The 20,015-nt window shown below is 27.5% G+C and overlaps 2 protein-coding genes across 5 annotated transcripts; one reads left to right on the forward strand and one right to left on the reverse strand.

Annotated features, from left to right (window-relative positions):
- Window positions 1-2,287: 2,287 nt before the first annotated feature.
- LOC122530104 (vitellogenin receptor) lies at window positions 2,288-16,388 on the forward strand. The gene is made up of 22 exons (XM_043656771.1): window positions 2,288-2,293; window positions 2,772-2,963; window positions 3,037-3,157; window positions 3,250-3,390; window positions 3,639-3,891; window positions 3,988-4,190; window positions 4,690-4,842; window positions 5,877-6,004; window positions 6,081-6,205; window positions 8,112-8,314; window positions 9,069-9,244; window positions 10,390-10,634; window positions 12,052-12,359; window positions 12,900-13,139; window positions 13,280-13,432; window positions 14,304-14,449; window positions 14,526-14,617; window positions 15,089-15,326; window positions 15,426-15,603; window positions 15,715-16,003; window positions 16,064-16,172; window positions 16,236-16,388. The coding sequence occupies exons 1-22, from the start codon at window positions 2,288-2,290 to the stop codon at window positions 16,353-16,355; spliced, it is 3,819 nt and encodes a 1,272-aa protein (XP_043512706.1). The 3' UTR covers window positions 16,356-16,388.
- Window positions 16,005-19,390, reverse strand: LOC122530076 (glutathione synthetase-like). 4 transcript variants are annotated; one of them, XM_043656731.1, is made up of 12 exons: window positions 18,878-19,384; window positions 18,601-18,784; window positions 18,455-18,530; window positions 18,238-18,362; window positions 18,131-18,173; window positions 17,993-18,066; window positions 17,753-17,917; window positions 17,472-17,625; window positions 17,309-17,416; window positions 16,912-17,201; window positions 16,698-16,836; window positions 16,005-16,128 (listed from the first exon to the last, which is right to left on the reverse strand). In XM_043656731.1, exons 1-11 carry the CDS (start codon window positions 18,975-18,977, stop codon window positions 16,710-16,712), a joined length of 1,446 nt encoding a protein of 481 aa, XP_043512666.1. In that variant the 5' UTR covers window positions 18,978-19,384; the 3' UTR covers window positions 16,005-16,128; window positions 16,698-16,709. The 4 variants fall into 4 exon arrangements, with proteins under 4 accessions (XP_043512666.1, XP_043512665.1, XP_043512667.1 ...); XM_043656730.1 differs by lacking the exon at window positions 16,005-16,128 and adding an exon at window positions 16,347-16,366 and having other exon boundaries at window positions 16,675-16,836; XM_043656732.1 differs by lacking the exon at window positions 16,005-16,128 and having other exon boundaries at window positions 16,581-16,836; window positions 16,934-17,201; window positions 18,878-19,390.
- Between the last annotated feature and the right edge of the window lie 625 nt (window positions 19,391-20,015).

Genomic DNA, 20,015 nt, shown 5'->3' on the forward strand with positions numbered 1-20,015 from the left:
CACTCTCTTTTTCTTTCTCCGGCGGAGCAAAAATACGAAGCGATATCGGCTAAGAAGATTATTCCGCTCGGCCGGGGATAAGTCCGTACTGAGAGAAATTTTGTACATCTCCTGAGTTGAGACTGCGTACGAAACTCGCCTGGGATTATTATGTTAATCCCTATAAATTTCCCTCGGCCGCCACGCAGAACGAAAACCTTTCTCCCTTTCGTTCGGTTAAAGATCTCTCCCTTGTCTTTCCGCGACACGAGTCACCTTTCATCATCGAGTGTGTTTGCCGTCATCGAAGCGCGGCTTTCGCCAACGGATCGTTGTCACCGCGTTTTTATCCACTTCGTAGATGACGTTGGGTAAAGACTCCTTGTCTGATAAAATGTTTCTTTTACTTCAATCGATACGTGGTATAATCTTGCGGCGTCAACTTACAGGTGACCAAGTTCATAGTGAACGGAACTGTGGCACATGTATGTATACGAGTTTTGCGCTTTATTTGATAGTATCATAATTAAGAATAAATAAATTATAAAAAATTTTGTTTTTAAATAATTATTTTTAATATTAACTTGATAGAGAGAATTTAATAGTAAATTAATTAAATTATTTTAATTGAATTAAGTATTAATTGGTGTACAAATTCCCCGTCAATTTCTAATAGGAATAAGTCGTAAACATAGTAAAAGTACTGGAAAGTGTTCTTAGATAAAAGAATTTTAGTTTATAAAAAATTACATACAATCGACGTCAAGCATTGTAATTGCGTGACAGTTACGTAATACGAAAGATTATCATGGGAACGAGAATGTTTGCGATAGATGAGAAATATTGAAACTTAGTGTATAAAGGAAAAACACATGAATGATGCAAGGTTTTGAATGAGTATGTGAATATCTTTGTGGTTTTTACCTGAACTTTGCATGTGAATGAGATTCTTGAATTATCTTAAATATAAAATGGAGAAATGTAAAATGAACGAGTTGAAGTGGATGTTAAATGATAATCGAGTCGTCCCTTTTATACTATCTGTCTCATACCTTCAACTTTTGCATTCCTGAAAATATAAAACAACGATATAATTCCTACGTTATTAAGAAATACAAATAGCATAAGTTGTAAAGTACCAAAAATGTATTACGTTGAAAGATATTATGAAAAAAGTCGAGAAAGAATATTTCCCAAGATACTTTAATCACTTTAAACTTCAAACAGCTATGTAAAAGAAAGAATAGCAACGAAAAAATTTGAAATAAATCTTGTGATTGCAGTAATAATTGTAATAACTATAATTGATTCAATAAAAATCTCATATGAAATGTTGCGACGCAATGTCACCTTAATAAGATAATTAAATTAACTGTAGTATTTGTATTAAATGGAACACTGATAATGATTATTAATAAATAAATATTATATATAATATTTTATGTATAATATAATATAAACATCATTACATTATTATATTATATTATAGTTATTTTATTATATATATAAATTTCTTTGTATATAATTTATTATATATATAAATATAGCGAAATTATATTTATATTTATAGTTATATTTTATTAATTGTCTTAATATTCCTTCACTTTATTCTTCATGTTTGAATTTCAATACTAGTAAATATTAGTATTTAGTAAATATTAGCGTTAATTCAAAAAATATTCTGAATTTCAGAATTACTATCATTAAATTTATTGCACTACTTCATAGGAAAAAATTCAGAACTTTTCTTTTTTTCTACGTCTTATAGTTCCTCTCGCTATGCCGTCGATAACACTGACATTACGTCAATCATACGGTATTCCTATAAATCATACATAACAATATTTGGACTACTTCCACCAATGACAGTGCAAACTTTTACTACATTTTTACTTTCCCCATGTTTCTTCTTCCTCGCGAACGCAATATCATTAATATGTAATTCAATATAGATGCTTTCGTTCAAGCTTCATCATCATTTACACATAAATTGAATGCGTATTTTTATAATTGTCAAAAAGATTTAAATATAATTGCACGTTTTGTAATCATTATTTGATTACAATCTTAATAATATCTTTGTAAGACAATCTTAATGATGCTTATAAAATAAAATAATATCCTCATAAAATCCTAAAAGAAAGAAACCAATATTTATGTTTATGCTTCATTTCGCATCGAGCCATTTTAAATTATAGTAAGATGAAGAAATATTCCTTGAGACTCATTTCCTATAAGACCGAATCAATTCATTTTTTAATATCAACTCAAAATATAACTCACAATTAGTGTCTCTTCGTAACCACCAATGCATGTACGTGCAAGTAATTAAAATATTTACTCAATCCCCTCGGTATTCTTACTACATATGTACAGCAGAAAAGAACATTCTCCTCGGTAACGATGTTAAATCTCTGCCGCCATAAATTCAAATCACGGTTATTATAAATTATTCGCCGTATCCCCCGAACGGAATATCCCACATCTCGGTTAAATAACACAATGGGGACGTGTCGCGAAATCTATAAAAGCCGCGGCTTAATTAACCCTTAATTGCCAGTCCTACCGAGCGTTTCATTAATTTATTTAATTTGTATACATATAATTCATACTACTCGGATGCCAGGGGCAAATAAAACGCACTCGGCCCTCGAAAATTAACAACGAACCGGTAGTTTTTCCAGCCGGTGGTTTCTTTTTTCTTTTTTTTTTTTTTTTTTTTTTTCTCAGTATCACTGAATAGAACAATGTTCTATCGAGGAACGACAATTACATTTAAAATTATTTCTTAGGTCATACTGAAAGGGATAGCAAAGAAACCATTTTCATTGGCTGTGTTTGAAAATAAGTTGTATTGGAGCGATTGGATATCCAATACCATACAATCGTGTGATAAATTCACTGGCAAAAATTGGAAAATCCTAGTGGATACGAACAGTACCATTTATGGCATACATATATATCACTCTGTTTTGAAACCCAAGGTAACACCACTCGTTCAATTATTTCTTCCTTGTCGTTCTACGCCTAAATAAAAGATACAATACTCGACGATAGATGCCGAATCCATGCAATTCAAATCCCTGTTCCCAACTGTGTCTATTAAATTCAAAGAATGGATATACTTGTGCTTGTACATTGGACAAGGAATTAAACCGTGACAATCATACGTGTCGTGGTAAGTTATATATTGTTGTTATAAATTTTGACGTATTGACTATGAAAATGCTATACATTTATCTGTTAATGTACGAATTAAATAAATTTCAGCGGTTAAAAAGAAAGTGCATTTAGTTATTGCAACGGGAAACACACTCATAGATTATTATCACGAATTGTTGGGAAAACCGAAAATGACAACTAACGTTATGCTAAATCACATCACTGGGATTGCTTATAATCCTCTTACTGGTACGGTTTTAATCACTAATCATTGCATAAACGTTCTATTATATTTATTTCAACAGACGAATTATAATACTTGACACTGTTAACAAATATTCGAGACTCTGAATACGATCAGAATCTTTCAAAATCGAACAGCAATATTCAACGTGATTTGTATCTGCATAAGTATCTAACGATACCATAATTTTCTTTTTTTTTTTTTTTTTTTTTAATATCTTGATTATTAAAAGATCGAACGAAAATCAACACAGGTGGTTTACTGGCCAGCGATCAACTGAGGGACAACATTTTCCATTTTAACACACACACTGATGATCTGAAAAGCTTGATATCCATCGAGAATAAAATATTGGGTGGAATGGATTTCGACTATCTTGGAAACAATCTGTATTTGTCGGATGTGAAGCACAAAACTATCGAAGTTCATAATTTGGACAACAATGAAAAAACGATCTTCTACTTCCAGGACGAACCTTATGATATTGCGCTTGTGCCGGAAGAAGGGTAATTATCTTTATATATTTTCACAGGGAACGAGTAAATTCTAAAATAATTTATACGTGCTTTTATTTGAATTCTTGTTGTGTGATCATGTTTTAGTATCATGATGGTCGTATTTAACGCGGATAAATCGTACCGCATAGATCTGATGAATATGAACGGACTTGGTCCAAGAATCACGATCGAAGGGAACAAAATACCGTTAATTGGACCGAAAGTATCTTTGTGCTACGACAGAGATCTGAAACAATTGTTTTGGAGTGATCAAGGCACTGGTCGTATTGGTATTACGACCATTCCAGGTCTGTATTTTTGTCACAAGTGCATAGAAAAGCAGAACTTTTTTACAAATTTTCAAATGAAAGACAACAATTTTTTCCACACTTTACAATTATAAAATCGTAATCCTATCGTAGTCTGATAATTTTTAAGAATAAATTAAGAAATTTAATTAAGAAACTTAACTATTAATATCACATAGAGCATTATAATATCATATCATACTTCTTGCACTATGTTATGTCTGCAGTTTCTTTGTGTACGTACAGCTTCGTTATAATATTTAAAATATGGAAGCCATTTTTATTTGGATTCTCGGCTTTCAATGATATGCATAAAAGTTTAAACTTAAACATATTGCTGTTATCAATTTATAGCAATATTAAATATTAAATGAAATTTATCTTATAGTATATAATTACAAATTTAATGTTATTATACAAATCAAAGACTTCTTCTTTTCTAAAATGTGCTGTTTTTTTGCATCTGAGTATTATTAACAATTGTGACTATATTTTCCAGGTCTCGAAACATACATCTTCCGTACTGGTTTATCAGAACCTGTGAGTCTCGCCGTTCTTGGTAATTATGTATTTTGGACGCAATATAGGTCAGATCAATTGTACTGGACTAAAAAGAGCAACACACAGCAATATCAGAAACATATTACATTAAGTAAGTAATATAAAAACGAGTTATAACATTTTTTTTAATGATCAATTGACTTGATTCACAAATTTGAATGATCAACCATATTTATTATGGTTATATAATATGGTATTATTAATCATATTATAATCAAATATTTTTTCTAAGTAGCTGATAAATGGATTTAATCTTAATTTGACTTTCATGTTTCCTTATTCTCAGCATTTCATATAATTCATATAAAAAAATAATGAGAAATAAAATACAGAAATAATAACTTATACAGGATGGATTATATTATATACCATAATCATCTTTTTAAAGATATAAAAAGAGTTTGTTATTTACTACAAACATTACTATGACAATAATGATTTTTTTGTAGATAAAGGAATTTCGAAAATTTCGACATTACTTTTACTTTTTTAAATGGAATAATATATTTTTGTATTATTATTATTATTATTATTATTATGTATTATTTAAAGTATTAATTTAGGAGATATTTTAATTTTAATTCTGTAAAATCTATTGTGTGAGAAACGAAGAAACACGGGAGAGTTCTTTAAGGGGCTTTATAAGAGGTTTTATAAAATTAAAATTCGACGTACATAAGTTAATGCTTTTTTATAGATAATATCGAGTTGCATGGACCAAAAAATATATGATACTATTTAGAAAAGTAGAGGCAACCTGGAAATTTTCGAAATCCTTTCACTTACAAAAAAATCGAACTTTGTGTCATATTATGGCCCCACTTGTTTTGAATAACTTTCGTTAATAAAGCTTTTTATATTTCCAAAAACAACAAAGATATTTAAGGTAATCATAGTTACTGGTCCAACTGATTAGATTTATAGTTTAGGTTAAATAATAAATGAAGATTATATCAGTATAAAAACTATTAGAATAACAAGTGAAGATTATTAAAACTATTAATAGAATAATAATAAAACTATTAGTAGAATAATAATAAATGAAGGTTATATTAGTATAAAAACTATTAGTAGAATAATAATAAATAAAGATCATATTAGTATAAAAACACCTTTATCTTTCAGAAATACCTAATAACTTGGACAGAATACAATTAGTGGGTATACACGAAACCTATGTAAAAGAGCACCAGTGTCGTATAAACAATGGGAACTGCTCTCATGTGTGTCTGTTATCCAATTCTCATTCATACGTAAGTTTACAATATTTTACAATTTTTGTAAGATCTGGTGATCTTTATACTTCAAATATTTCATTCAAATTTTCAGCTTTGCGCGTGTCCCCCCGACATGATGCTAAACGTGGATAATCGAACGTGTAGTCCTCAAACTGCGTGCAATGCTGGCGAGATAAAATGCAGTGAACATGATGTGTGCATAAAGTTTGATCAAAGGTAAGATGCTATTAGATAGATAGATAGGTCTTTATTGTTTACCCTTAGGATTACAATTTCTGCTCCTTCTCCATCTCCATACAGTCTTCTTAGAAATAAATACAATAATCATTCACTAGCATCATATAATCTCCACTCACATATCATTCCCTAATATTGAATATAATAATAACATAATATAATATAATAATATATAATATAATATAATATAATATAATATAATATAATATAATGTAATATAATGTAATATAATATAATATAATATAATATAATATAATATAATATAATATAATATAATATAATAATAATATAATATACTATAATAATAATATAATAGTATAACAACCACTACTTAATTACACTATAAGCATTACCATAGCTAACATCCTACTATATATTCCATTAGGCCCGCTCTTATATCTAATTATATCCCTTTCCTTCTCCCCATCCTATCTTTGGCTTCATTTTTTGTATTATTATCACTTTGTCCTTTTCCGTGCCCTATTCGCCCCTCGCCATTTTCTTCCTACCCTACTTTGTTTTCCTCCTCCGATCTGCCCTCACATCCTTTGATTCATGCTTCCTCTCTCTCCTTCCAATCATCCCGCTATATCCCGTTCCTCCATTCCTGCAGCTCCTTATTCCTGCCCCCTATTTCTTTTTCCATCCAGCCTTTTCAATCATCTTTCTCCTTGTCCTTCATCCCTCAGAATTCTTTCAACATTTACTTGCCATCCTCCTCCTCCCCACTCCTTCCATATACCTTCCACACATGCTCCCACGTCTCTTCCTCCTCCTGGCACAGCCTACATTTCCTTTCCTCTTCCATTGTCCAGTACCTTTCTTCCTTGATTTCATTCCCCAGTTTATACCTGGCGAGCCTTCTCATCCTATTCGTATTCCATTTTTCTTTCATGTAACTTGGCATTCCCTCTTCTTTTATGCCTTTGTATCATTTATTATACTTTGATTTTATGATCTTCTGCCATCTTTCACTTTTCTGTATCTCTTTATCCTTCCTCTCGATTTCCTCATACTCTAATTTCTTTCCTCCATTCATCTTTTCCTTTTCTTCTGCTGCCAATCCCCTCAACCTGTAAAACTCTTTTCCCTTGTTCCTTTCCCTGTCTCTCTCACTGTCCTTCCAACACCCCCTAGCTAGCTCCCCTCCCTTTTCTTCTCTCAGCTTCTTCTCATAATTCCAGGCTAACTTCCCTGCTTTTGTTCTTAATAGATCTCTCTGCCACTCTTCCCTCATCATGTATCCTGGCGTTCGCCATTCCACTCCATAAGATGCTATTATGTTTTGTGATTTCGTAAAATCGCAAAATTCGACAACTTACAAGTGTATTTTGTAACTCTTTGTAACTCTCTCTGTCTATTAATCATGCATTAATCATTAATTGGCTTAATTTCTGAAACGTGTCCATTTTTCCTTCGTAGTAATTGCTATTTTGTTCTATATATAAGATAAATATCTATTCTATATCTATTCTATTATATAAGATAAATATCTATTCTATATCTATTCTATATTTCTGAAACATGTCCATTTTTCCTTCGTGGTAATTACTATTTTGTTCCATATATAAGATTAATATCCAAAGATGTTTCTCTTTGCAACATACAACATTCGACAAATAAATCATATTATTTGTACAATGTCGATTTCTAATTATAAAGTCACTTAAAGTTTATAATATAACATTATTCATTAAATTGTAATTGTAATTGTAGCGTTTTGTGTACTTATTAAACAATATCTAGCGAATAAAATTTACCAATTCATCTTATTTCAAGAATGTACCTGCAAATTAAAGAAAAAAAAAGTTATCTGTTTCCGTAAAGATAATAATATATTGAACATTCGTGTATATTATTAAAACAAGATATTTTGCAATTGCAGATGCAATGGAGTACAAGACTGCCCTAACGGAGAAGACGAATCAAGCATTTGCGATGAATACCACTGGTCCAAATGCAAGCATCAGGATCAGTTTGAATGTAAAAACGGCGAATGCATAAACAAGACGAAACGTTGTAATTCCTACTACGATTGTGCCGATTGGTCGGACGAGGAGGGCTGCGATAAAAAGGAATGCGATTCCAGTAAATCAAACCACTTATTAAATCTTATTTACAATGTGCTTATCGTCTACAATAACAATACTGTCTGAACATTTAGAGCACAAGTTATAAGCGATAAATTATATACTGTGTATATAAAGCGACAATGTAGACCAATTTGAGAGATCAGCGAATGAAATTATTAAATAGCTCGCATATTTATTTGAATCAATAAATTAACATTTTTTAAAACCATCGTGTTGTTTGCTTGCGTAATCGTAATAACGCGAATAGAGTAATCGTAGTTTAAGTTATATTGTTCGATGAAACAGGCTTGATTGAACGAAGCTTTAGCAGATGACGTCTATTTTTAGTTAATTTCAATCTTAAATCAATAAAACGACCAATGAATTTATCGATTTAAATAAGAAACGAAGGAGAAGTTTTATTGTTTCTCTCTCTCTCTTTCTCTCTCTCTCTCTTTCTCTTCTCTTACTTCTCTTCGAACTTCGATTTTCGCTGAGAAATAGGAACATAGAAACGTCGCCGTTTTTGATCGACATAGGTACCTCATTAAGACTACATTTATTAAGGTCTCCATTTGATTCTCTTACGGCCAATTTATTCGATACGATAAGAAATGATAGAACTCGTGTAACCGAATCGAATAGTGCTATTGTTATGAAACATCAACATCGAAAAAACGATGTTTGATATCGCGTGTAGGCTGAATAAAAGACCTCTGTAGGTGTTCAAGCAGCCAACAATCATTCACGATGACTCTAATATCTTCCAGATGAGTTTCAATGTCACGAGGGGGCTTGCATATCGAAATACCTTGTATGCGACGGACAAAACGATTGTACTGATTTTTCGGACGAACTTAATTGCGACAAGCACGAATGCGAGACTGACAGCTTCACGTGCGAAATCGGGACTTGTATACCCAAAACGTGGGAATGCGACGGAGAGGTGAGTTTACAATTTTCATTTAGGATTGTTTGCTTATTTATAAATTAACTTCAACACCTTTTGCTTCTTCGTTCTATTTCTTTTGTTCGTTTGTTTCCTTGAGACAGTAGATCAATTAGAAAAAAGATGTAAAAGTAAAGAACAGTAGCTTTTTTGTTGAATTAATACGTAGCTTTTTTGTTGAATAAATACAAAAATTGTGTTTAATAATTTTCAAAGGAAATTAGAATGTACTGATGAAACATAAGTGTCATTAACTAGGCAAAAAGATTGTCATTGAAATACGAATTATTTATTAAATTATATACTATGATTTAGCATACGTTCAGCTGAAAAATACGGCTTTTAAATTATAAATTATTTTAAATTTTAAATTTTTTAAATTATACATTATAATTTAAATTATATTTGGGAAAAGTGTAAATTATATTATAATTTAAATAAATTATAATATAACTTAAATAAATTATAATTATATTATAATTTAAATTATATTTGGGAGAAGTGTAAATTACATATTATAATTTAAATAAATTATAATATAACTTAAATAAATTATAATTATATTATAATTTAAATTATATTTGGGAAAAGTGTAAATTACATATTATAATTTAAATTATATTTGGGAGAAGTGTAAATTACATATTATAATTTAAATAAATTATAATATAACTTAAATAAATTATAATTATATTATAATTTAAATTATATTTGGGAAAAGTGTAAATTACATATTATAATTTAAATTATATTTTGGAGAAGTGTAAATTATATATTATAATTTAAATTATATTTGGGAAAAGTGTAAATTATATATTATAATTTAAATTATATTTGGGAAAAGTGTAAATTATATATTATAATTTAAAATATATTTGGGAAAAGTGTAAATTACATATTATAATTTAAAATATATTTGGGAAAAGTGTAAATTATATATTATAATTTAAATTATATTTGGGGAAAGTATCTTACTATATTAATTATGTTTTTTTTAAATGTAATCTTATCTCTTATTTGAAACGGGAAAAGAACAGTTCAGTTATAATATTAATATTGGCAAACAATGCGAATTAAAAAACAAACTCAATCTGTTCCGTTAAAAAATATAAGTGTGTAATTAACTTTGTGTATGGATAAAGGCTGACTGTGCAGATCGTTCTGACGAACACGAGATGTGCCAAAGAAGCGCATGTCCATCCGAAATGTTTACTTGTTTAAGCGGTCGTTGCATCGATTTAACATTGAAGTGCAATGGAATCAGCGAGTGTGAAGATAACAGCGATGAACAATATTGCAATTACGTGGGTAATAATAATTACGTCAATTGTTCTGCAGATCAGTATAAATGTTTCAACACGGAATTATGCCTTCCCAATGAAGTCAGGTCAGTCAATTTATAACTACAATATATTTATTAGTGTACATTTAATCGTGTTTACTGTTCTCTGTTCTTTTACATTTATTTAAATATTTGCACTTGATGAGAAAAGTAAACGTTATATGCAAATATTTTAAAATTTCGAAATAAGAAAGGAGAAAGCAGCATTAATTTCAAATTTTACTAAATGTAATTCTTGCTATTTGTACGTCGTAAGCTTCTATTTACTATATTTCTTAATCAATTAATTTCCTCATACTTTTAACATCACAGTCATTATATGGATTTCGATTTCGACTAGATACTATTGACAAGAAGCAAGGAATATGTATATAATATTATGTAGATTTTTAAAAACATCATACTGTTTATTATAAGGGTAGTTATTACTCCAAAACACATATTATTTTTGGAGATACGAAAAAAATTTCATTAACGAAAGTTAAAAAGATTTATCACTTTTTAAACAGTAATCATATATTTTTTGCTTGCAATATTGCCTGATATTCCTTATAAAAGAAAAAATTAGGTATTTTAATTTTATAAAATCTATTGCATGAAGGATGAAAACAATGTAAATACAAAAATATACTATCTTTGTCTTAGCCCAACTTTTATATCATGGATTTTACAAAGTTAACTCTCATCTGTTCTTTAACATATAACATATATTTTCGATATTTTTGTTAATAAAATACGGTATCATTATTTTCCAATTATTATCATTATACCACAATTATGCATTCAATGAATCACATTTTTGAAAATTATAATTTTGGAACATAATTGTGACAAGTCCAAAATAAATGATCATAAGGTAGACAAAACAATTTCATCATATGAAATTGATTTATACTTAACTTACACGTGGGAGAGTGAGTAAGATTGATGTGAACCTTGGCAATAAAGTATAGAAATTTAATCTATTTATCATGAATAAAAAAATTTGTAAATTTAATTATTTATTTTTTGATCGTATATATTTTACCATTATGTCAATTTGATATCAAGGAACAAATTAAATTGGAAAAATGAAAGATGGATAATAAGTTAAAGTTAAAAAGTAATAGCTTCCCAACATACATGATTGATATTTTTTTATAAAAAAAAATGCGAAGCAACTTTGACTAACGAATCAGAAAATATATGATTTTACTCAAAAATGTAGAGGTGACTTTGAAATCTTTGAAAATCCTTCATCTATAAAAAATTATTATTGCCATATTATGGCCGCTTACTGAATAAATTTTATTAATAAAGCTTTTTCATATCTTTGAATATGACGATATTTGAAACAGTAATAGTTACTGATCCATAGTTCTTATTTAATTTTAATTACATTTTTTCCCACTTTTAACAGACGTGTTTTCACGAAGCAGATAAAGAAAACTTTATTCGTTTATTTATTAACGTGTTTTCGTAGGTGTAACGGCATTTCAGACTGTCCAAAAAACGACGACGAACGTAATTGTGCTCGATGCGAAAAGGAAGAGTATGTTTGTGACAATCAGAAATGCATTGATAAAAACTGGGTATGCGACCGGATAAATGATTGTGGGGATGGATCGGATGAAAAAGATTGTGACGGTGGTAATTCGAGAATGAATAGCGTCAGCCCGATATCTAAATGTAAAGAATTCAAATGTTCCAACGGCGTTTGCCTCCCTTTTATCAAAGTGTGCGATGGAAAAGTGGATTGTTCGGATCAAAGTGATGAATACGGAGAATGTAGTATGTACAATGAGAATAAAACAAATAAAAACATTATTTTAAGTCATAATAAAATCATAAATTATTAATAAAATTATTATTAAAGTTCAATTTTAGATTATATTCAGTTGACAAGTCGAATATGCGAAGCAATTGTTTTTTCAAATTTTTTTTTCTTTTGGAAATTTTTCTAATTTTATAATTATAAATTAATGTTTCTAATAATATTAGTATTAGTTAATATTTCTAATACTATTAATATTAATTAATATTTCTAATAATATTAATATTAATTAATAATAATATTAATATTAATTAATAATAATATTAATATTAATTGTTATTTTGTTCTAATTTTGTTCTTGTCTAAGTTCTAATTTTAAAAGTATAACAAGTTTGCGCGTTTCTTCGCATTACTTTTCTTCAATACTTTTTTCGATTCAATAAATTCTTTTCTCAAAATTAAAACTTTCCTCAATGAATGAAGTTAAAAAAATTCAAAAACAAGAGTGTTAAGATAAATTTTACTATTTGTATCCATATTTAAAACCTACTTTGCAGAAATTGCGTGTACCAAGGCCAATCCCTGCACGAATATGTGCCACAAAACACCCACTGGTCCTGTCTGTGATTGTAGAGATGGATATCAATTAAGTAACAATTTAAAATCTTGTGAAGATGTCAACGAGTGCGAAGACAATGTTTGTTCACAATTGTGTCATAATACTAATGGATCTTATACTTGCTCGTGTTACGAGGGCTACGTCATTCGAAGTGATAAAACTTCGTGCAAAGTGGCTGGTAAGGAAAGACTTAATTTTCTAAGTTTTATTTTATTTTTGAATAACTATTTAATTACAAAGAAGCGATAGATGATATATCCAGAAACATATGATAGATCAATATGTATTTATTCTAATACATTATTTTCCTTTAACTAGGTCCACAAATGGAGATAATCACAGTTTCTGGTAATGGCATCAGAAAGTTATCACCAAATTTGAATTCAATTGAAGTTATTTATGAAGAAATGAATTTTGAAATAAATGGTATTGACGTGAACACGAAGGAAAATACTATCTATTGGAGTAATGGTACTAATACTTGATTTTTAAACACCAATATGTTTATTATTCACATTGTTTCTTTTAAAATATTCTATGTGTAGTTTTTCGCATATCTTCTCTTCTAGGTTAATATTTCTTTAAAAGGTGGTTACACAAATTTTTCTATATGGTACAAAATTACTAAAAAATAATTGGATGTTAAAAATGGTGAAAGAATTTATATTTCCTATTAATAAATAATAGAATAGACTTTTTCGCATTATATTAAAACATGATTATCAAATCAATATCTTCAATATTTTAAAACAATAATTGAATATATATAATATAGATATAAAAAATATTTTATTTATTAAATTTTATTAAAAATTTATTAAATTTTATATAGAAATAAAAAACAATTTGATGACTATGCTAGATCTCAATATTATTAAATAAATGCTTGGTAACTGATCGTATTTTTATAAAAGATATTATTTTAATAATAAAAACAGTTTTAGATTAGCTGAATTTACAAGATCAGACTTTTCTATCACATATAAAACTCTAAACACTTTACAGTATTTACACCATTTTCAATAATTTAGCACACAGATCTTTTTATAACTCACAAATAACTAATAAATAAAATCATGCACACGTATTTTCCATGACATAAATTTAATAATCAGATGTTGGTTCTTTTATTTTATTTCTATGTATTATTGCTTTATTCATATTTTATTAAATTCTCAATGTGATCTTATTTCTTTATCTTATTAAATTTAAATCTTTTCTTTATCTTTCTTTACATAGATACAGATATTTCTTTATTTTATTAATAGATATTCTTTTTCTTATTATCTTATTTCTTTCTGTTATAGATATTCTTTGTCTTATTACTAGATTTTTTTTATAGATGTTCTAGGTATGATAAGTAAAATAAATATGAAAACCAAAGAACGAAAGACTGTTACCGGTCTTGGCAAACCGGAAGCTTTAGCTGTTGATTGGATTACTGATAATGTATACTTTAATGATAATGATCGTTCCAGTAGTATTCAGGTAGTGAATATTCACTGTTCGCGTTCATTCAATATCTCTATGCAATTATGAAAATTTTTTAAATTATAATTTACAGGTTTGCAATCTAGAGCAACAGAAGTGTGCTAAAGTAGTATCAATTCCACAAAAATACCGAGCAATCTCTATTGCTGTCGAACCGAAGAAGGGGTATGTTTCAGTTATAGAATATATATAGTCGCATGTAACTGTTGCCACGATTAGTTAGGCACTTCCAATAGTATGACAGGATAACATTATCGTAAAATATCAATTACTGAAGCAAAGAATCAATAATGTTAAAATGAATTTAATTTAATCAATAATAAAATTCAAATTTTTCAAATTTTATTATTATAGAATTTGATTATAAATTAAAAATAATATATTTTGATATATTGTGTATAAAACAAATTTTGAAAAATTATACAAGCATAAATGATTAATTATCTGCAGAGAATCGAAAAACTTTAAAAATATGTTTATAAGCCATTTACCTTTAGAGAGATTTTGAGGTGATTTGAAATACGAATTTCAAAATTCTTAGAATTTTTCAATACATGACCTATAAAATGTTAATATTCATAATCATAAGAAATATTATCTTATAACATTTTTTTATATATCGAATTTTTAATCTAGGTGGTTATTTTGGAGCCAAACTATTTGGTCACATTACGATAGACCTATGACGGAAATATATCGATCTAGTACAATAGGTACTAACGCAACAGCAATTGTACATCATGATCTGGGTATTGTTTTTGCATTAACTATTGATTATACACGATCCAGAGTGTATTGGTCAGATACGTTTCATAAAACCATCGAATCTTCGAATTTGGACGGTTCTAATCGCGTTGTAGTTGTAAATACATTTGTAAGTTATAGATTAATTCACGATTAATTCAGATTGATTAATTTATGTAAGAAAAATATTGTTCCAAATATCTTTGCATTATTGTTTCCAATATGACAGATTTATCAAGCTTTGAGTATTAGCATATACGAGGATTCTTTATATTGGTTGATGGGTACAATTGGTGCAATTCGAAAATGCAAATTATACGGTGACAAATCATGTACAACAATTATTATTGGTATTTCAAACATCGATAAACACTTTATTATTTCTCACACAATTAAGCAACCTGTTGGTGAGTAAATTAATTAATTTAAAAAATAATTAATTTAAAAAATAATTAATTAATTAACAAAATTTTACCTTTTAACGAAAAGTAAATTTTTAATTCATATCTTCGTATTAGGGAAAAATTTTTGTGAGAAACATGACTGCAGTTATATGTGTGTTTCGGGAAACAATAGATCCGCATGTATTTGTCACGATGGGTATCCAAAAGATTCCAAAAACATTTGCACAGAAAACACAAATACAAAAATTCAATTCAATTCCAATATAGCCAGCCATAGTATTCGTCAACAACGAGGAACGTTAGCCGGTATAATAATCACAGTATTAGCATGTTTCATAGTTGCATCAGCCTATTTTTATTACCAGAAAATCAAACCGAACTTTTCAAAGAAGAATAATCTCAGGTAAATTTATCGATAATTCATTTTTAGTTAGAAATATTAAGTTTTCTATTTTACTTGCAGTATTCATTTTCAAAATCCATCGTTCGATCACCGAAATGAGATTAATTGTATTTCTGGTTTGCCACCTGGAGAACACGAATATGTTAATCCAGTTATGAATATCCAACAGGTAAAACACTAGGGTCATATCCAGTTATAAAATCTTAATTTGTTTTTTTTTTTTTTTATTTAGAACAAGAATGAAAATATAACAGAGAAAAATGAGAAACAAATAATGAAAATGTTCAATTTTGATCAATCAGATGACGAATCTAAAGAATCTATGAATAAACAAGATATTCGCTTAATATAATAAAATATATACCACCTTAATTATTAAATGAAAATAAAACTCAAATTTAACTGTGTACATAATTATTTAGTTTATAAATATTTAATGGTATTTATTTCAATTTAACTGTAAAATTTTCATGTACGTATTTTTTTACATACAATTAATAAAAACAGAATTATCAACAATATTTATACACTTTTATACTGCATTTTTTCCCTTCTTTTTAAGATTAAATTATAAAAATTATCATTCAACATTCTTTATTAACATTAGTTTAGATAAAAATATAATTTTATAATTTAAAATTTTAATACCCTTGAACTATACTCGATAATTCTATATACATATTTAACTATATATATATCTTCTATATTAACTAATTAAATAAGGACTATCAATAGCACCGATTCCAGCTGCTATTCCACCTTCATTTTCATTTGATGGTTTTGTTCTCAAAATATGACCTACTTCTTCATTATATATAATATTATCATGATTTCTGTAAAATACAAACTCATAGTCATTCAATATAATTGTCTAAATAATTATTAGAAAAATCTATTTTAATACATACCCTATAACGACACCATATATACCAAGTTCTGATACAACATTAGAAAAATGTAAATGATTTTCTTCAAATGGCTCATTACGAGCACATACAATATAATTCTTTTGCACGGGAGGATAAAAACGATCCATTAATATCCAAGCTGTTCTTTCCTCTGAATTTCTCATAGATTCTAAACGTAACTTTATGTCTTTATCATACACATTGTTTCCACCTCCTTCTCTTTGTGGTTTCAATACATATTTTTTTGGATGTAATATAGCATTATCAATTACACTTTCTGTTTCATTATTCTATTTACAATGAAAGCCATAAGAATAATTTCAATACAAAAATAGTTTCAAAATATAACAGTAAAATGATTATATATATAATTATAAATCATGTTTTTAATACTCACAAATTCTAAAGAATAAAGTCCAGCAAATATCTCTTGTATTTGTTTTATTATATTATCATCTTTTAAAAATACATTGAGCGCATTAGAATAAGCTAGAGATTGTTGTACCTAAAAGTTGTTTGTTCTTTACACTGTTTAGAAAACAAATTAATATTCTTTATACCTTCTTAGTACCAGCTAGATGATATTGTATTGATGGACATTTTATAGCTTTAGAACGTTCGATTAATAATCTAATTTCCCATTCTTGTTCAGTAGGATAAGCTTCAACTTCATAACCAGAACGAAAATAAACTACAGAAACTTCTAACTCTCCACTGAAAACAAAGGATAATTTTTCAATAATTTTTTATTTAGATATAGACTTAGATAGTAAGCTCAATAATACATAAACAATTGTTAATTACTTATTTATAAATAATATGTTTATAACATTTTACATACACTATTAACTGTTTGTTTGGTCCCAGCCTTGCTTCAGATACTAAATCTTTTAAACTTTTTCTTATCACTTTAATATCAGGATTAATTTTAGAAATTTCAAATTCATGAAATCTCTGATCGCATATATTATAAGTGACACTTTCAACAACGAATAATATTACAGCCCTGTAATGAAATATATTAATTATTTGATAGTTTATTATCACTTTTACTTTTTATCATATTATATCAACTACTTACTTTTTATTATCATACAATTTCCATGCATATGTTAGCCCTTTACATAATCCATTAATTGGATTATTTTCTGGAATCTAAACACGAAAATTTAATAAGGAACAAGGAAATTTAAAGAATGTGAAATAATAAATGACTTACATTTTTTATTTTATCTGTGTATCCTAATTCTGATAAGATATATCTAAAAGAGCATATTATGTTTACATAGATAAACTAAATTTACAAATTTTGAGATAAAAACTCACTTGTGATATTGAGAAGTAATTGTAACTATTCCTCCAAAACTACTTGCAATAGTATTTAACTCAACTTGCTTAATCTGATTCGCATGTAACATGTAATCAGATCGAAGTAAACCAAGACTTACTGTCTATAACAGGAAAATAATACAGAGACTTACTTATCATAAATTATTTAAAATAAATGCACATTAATTATATTTATATTATAATTTTGTTTTACTTGATTAAATCCTTCTTTATATACAGTTTCATATATATTAAACAATTTTGCTGTAAATGAATCTGCACCAATTGTACTAAAAGATATAAAACAATATATATAACACATATAAATACAAATATAAATAATATATCATTTTTACATACCTTTTCAAACTTTTTATTAAAAAATCATTATTATGTGCCACTTTATGTATTAATTCATTCAATAATACTTGAATACCTTTGACTTTCTCAAAATGTTTCTTAGGAAAGCTTGATGGTAGTAAAGTAAATGGCAAAACTTGTACCTGATTTTTATTAAAGGATACTTTTGACCGCATACTAATACCTGAACAAAAATAAGTTGAATGTACATTTTTTAAATTTCAATACAATTGTTATATATTTTAATCAATAAACAAGAACGAATAAAATTCAATACCATGCATAAGGGCCCAATCCTTAGCCTTGTCTACAGTATTTTCTAATTCCTCTCTTGAAAGTTTTAATTGAACACAAGGTTCCAAACATGATACTTCCATTATTATACAAATTTAACAAAAATATGAAATTTCAAAATTATTTAAAATCCGTATCAACTACCACTCAATTATGATTTTTAGGTAAATAACTAGCCATCATGGCTATCTTGATCTTATGATTAGACATAACTTTACACAACACAATTGTATACGTATGTGTAAAAATGTGCAATGATAGTGTAAATTCTTATCATTACGTACATAGCGTTTCCAGCTTCAAGTTTTAACGTATCATTATTTTCGAGAAACAACTTCGATACATTATTTTAGAAGAATAATTTCATTTAGCAATGAAATACATTATAAATTTTAACTTCTTTCACATATCGTGAAAAAGTTTCACACAAATGTGTCTATTTTGAAAAAAAAGTTTCAAACAAATGTGTCTATTTTGAAAAAAAAGTTTCAAACAAATGTATCTATTTTGAAAAAAAAGTTTCAAACAAATGTGTCTATTTTGAACTACATATTTTGAAATGATATATATATATACATATATATATATACATACATATACATACATACACACATACATATATTATTACATAATCAATAATATTTGTTATTTAGTTGATATTATATGCGCTAAACAAGTTCGTTTGTGTATTTTATAAAATTACTAATAAAAGAAAGATATATGCATGTGTGTGGGTATTAAACTGTTTATTACCATTGGGTTAATAGCTATATATAGAATGAAAGTAATTTCTTTTTTACATAAATCATTTTATTGTCATTTTTGTAATTAATAATTAACTTATAGATACTTTAAAGTTATAGCAAAAGTTATAATAGTAACATACATCAGCAATATATATGCCTACGTAAACACATCATAAACGTACGTGCGTATTTAGTTTATTATTTACTGCGTAAATAATATTTGATTCAGAAAGTGAGACGTTAAAACGTTATTTTTTTTAACTCAATTTGATTTAATTTTATACAAGTTGAATACATACGTATACGTTTCTATGCATCAAAAGTGTTTCATATTTTTGCATAATATACTTTTACACAAATAAATATACAAAATAT

This window comes from Frieseomelitta varia, unplaced genomic scaffold (genome assembly GCF_011392965.1).
Source record: "Frieseomelitta varia isolate USP_RPSP 00005682 unplaced genomic scaffold, Fvar_1.2 scaffold_326, whole genome shotgun sequence".
NCBI lineage: Eukaryota > Metazoa > Arthropoda > Insecta > Hymenoptera > Apidae > Frieseomelitta > Frieseomelitta varia.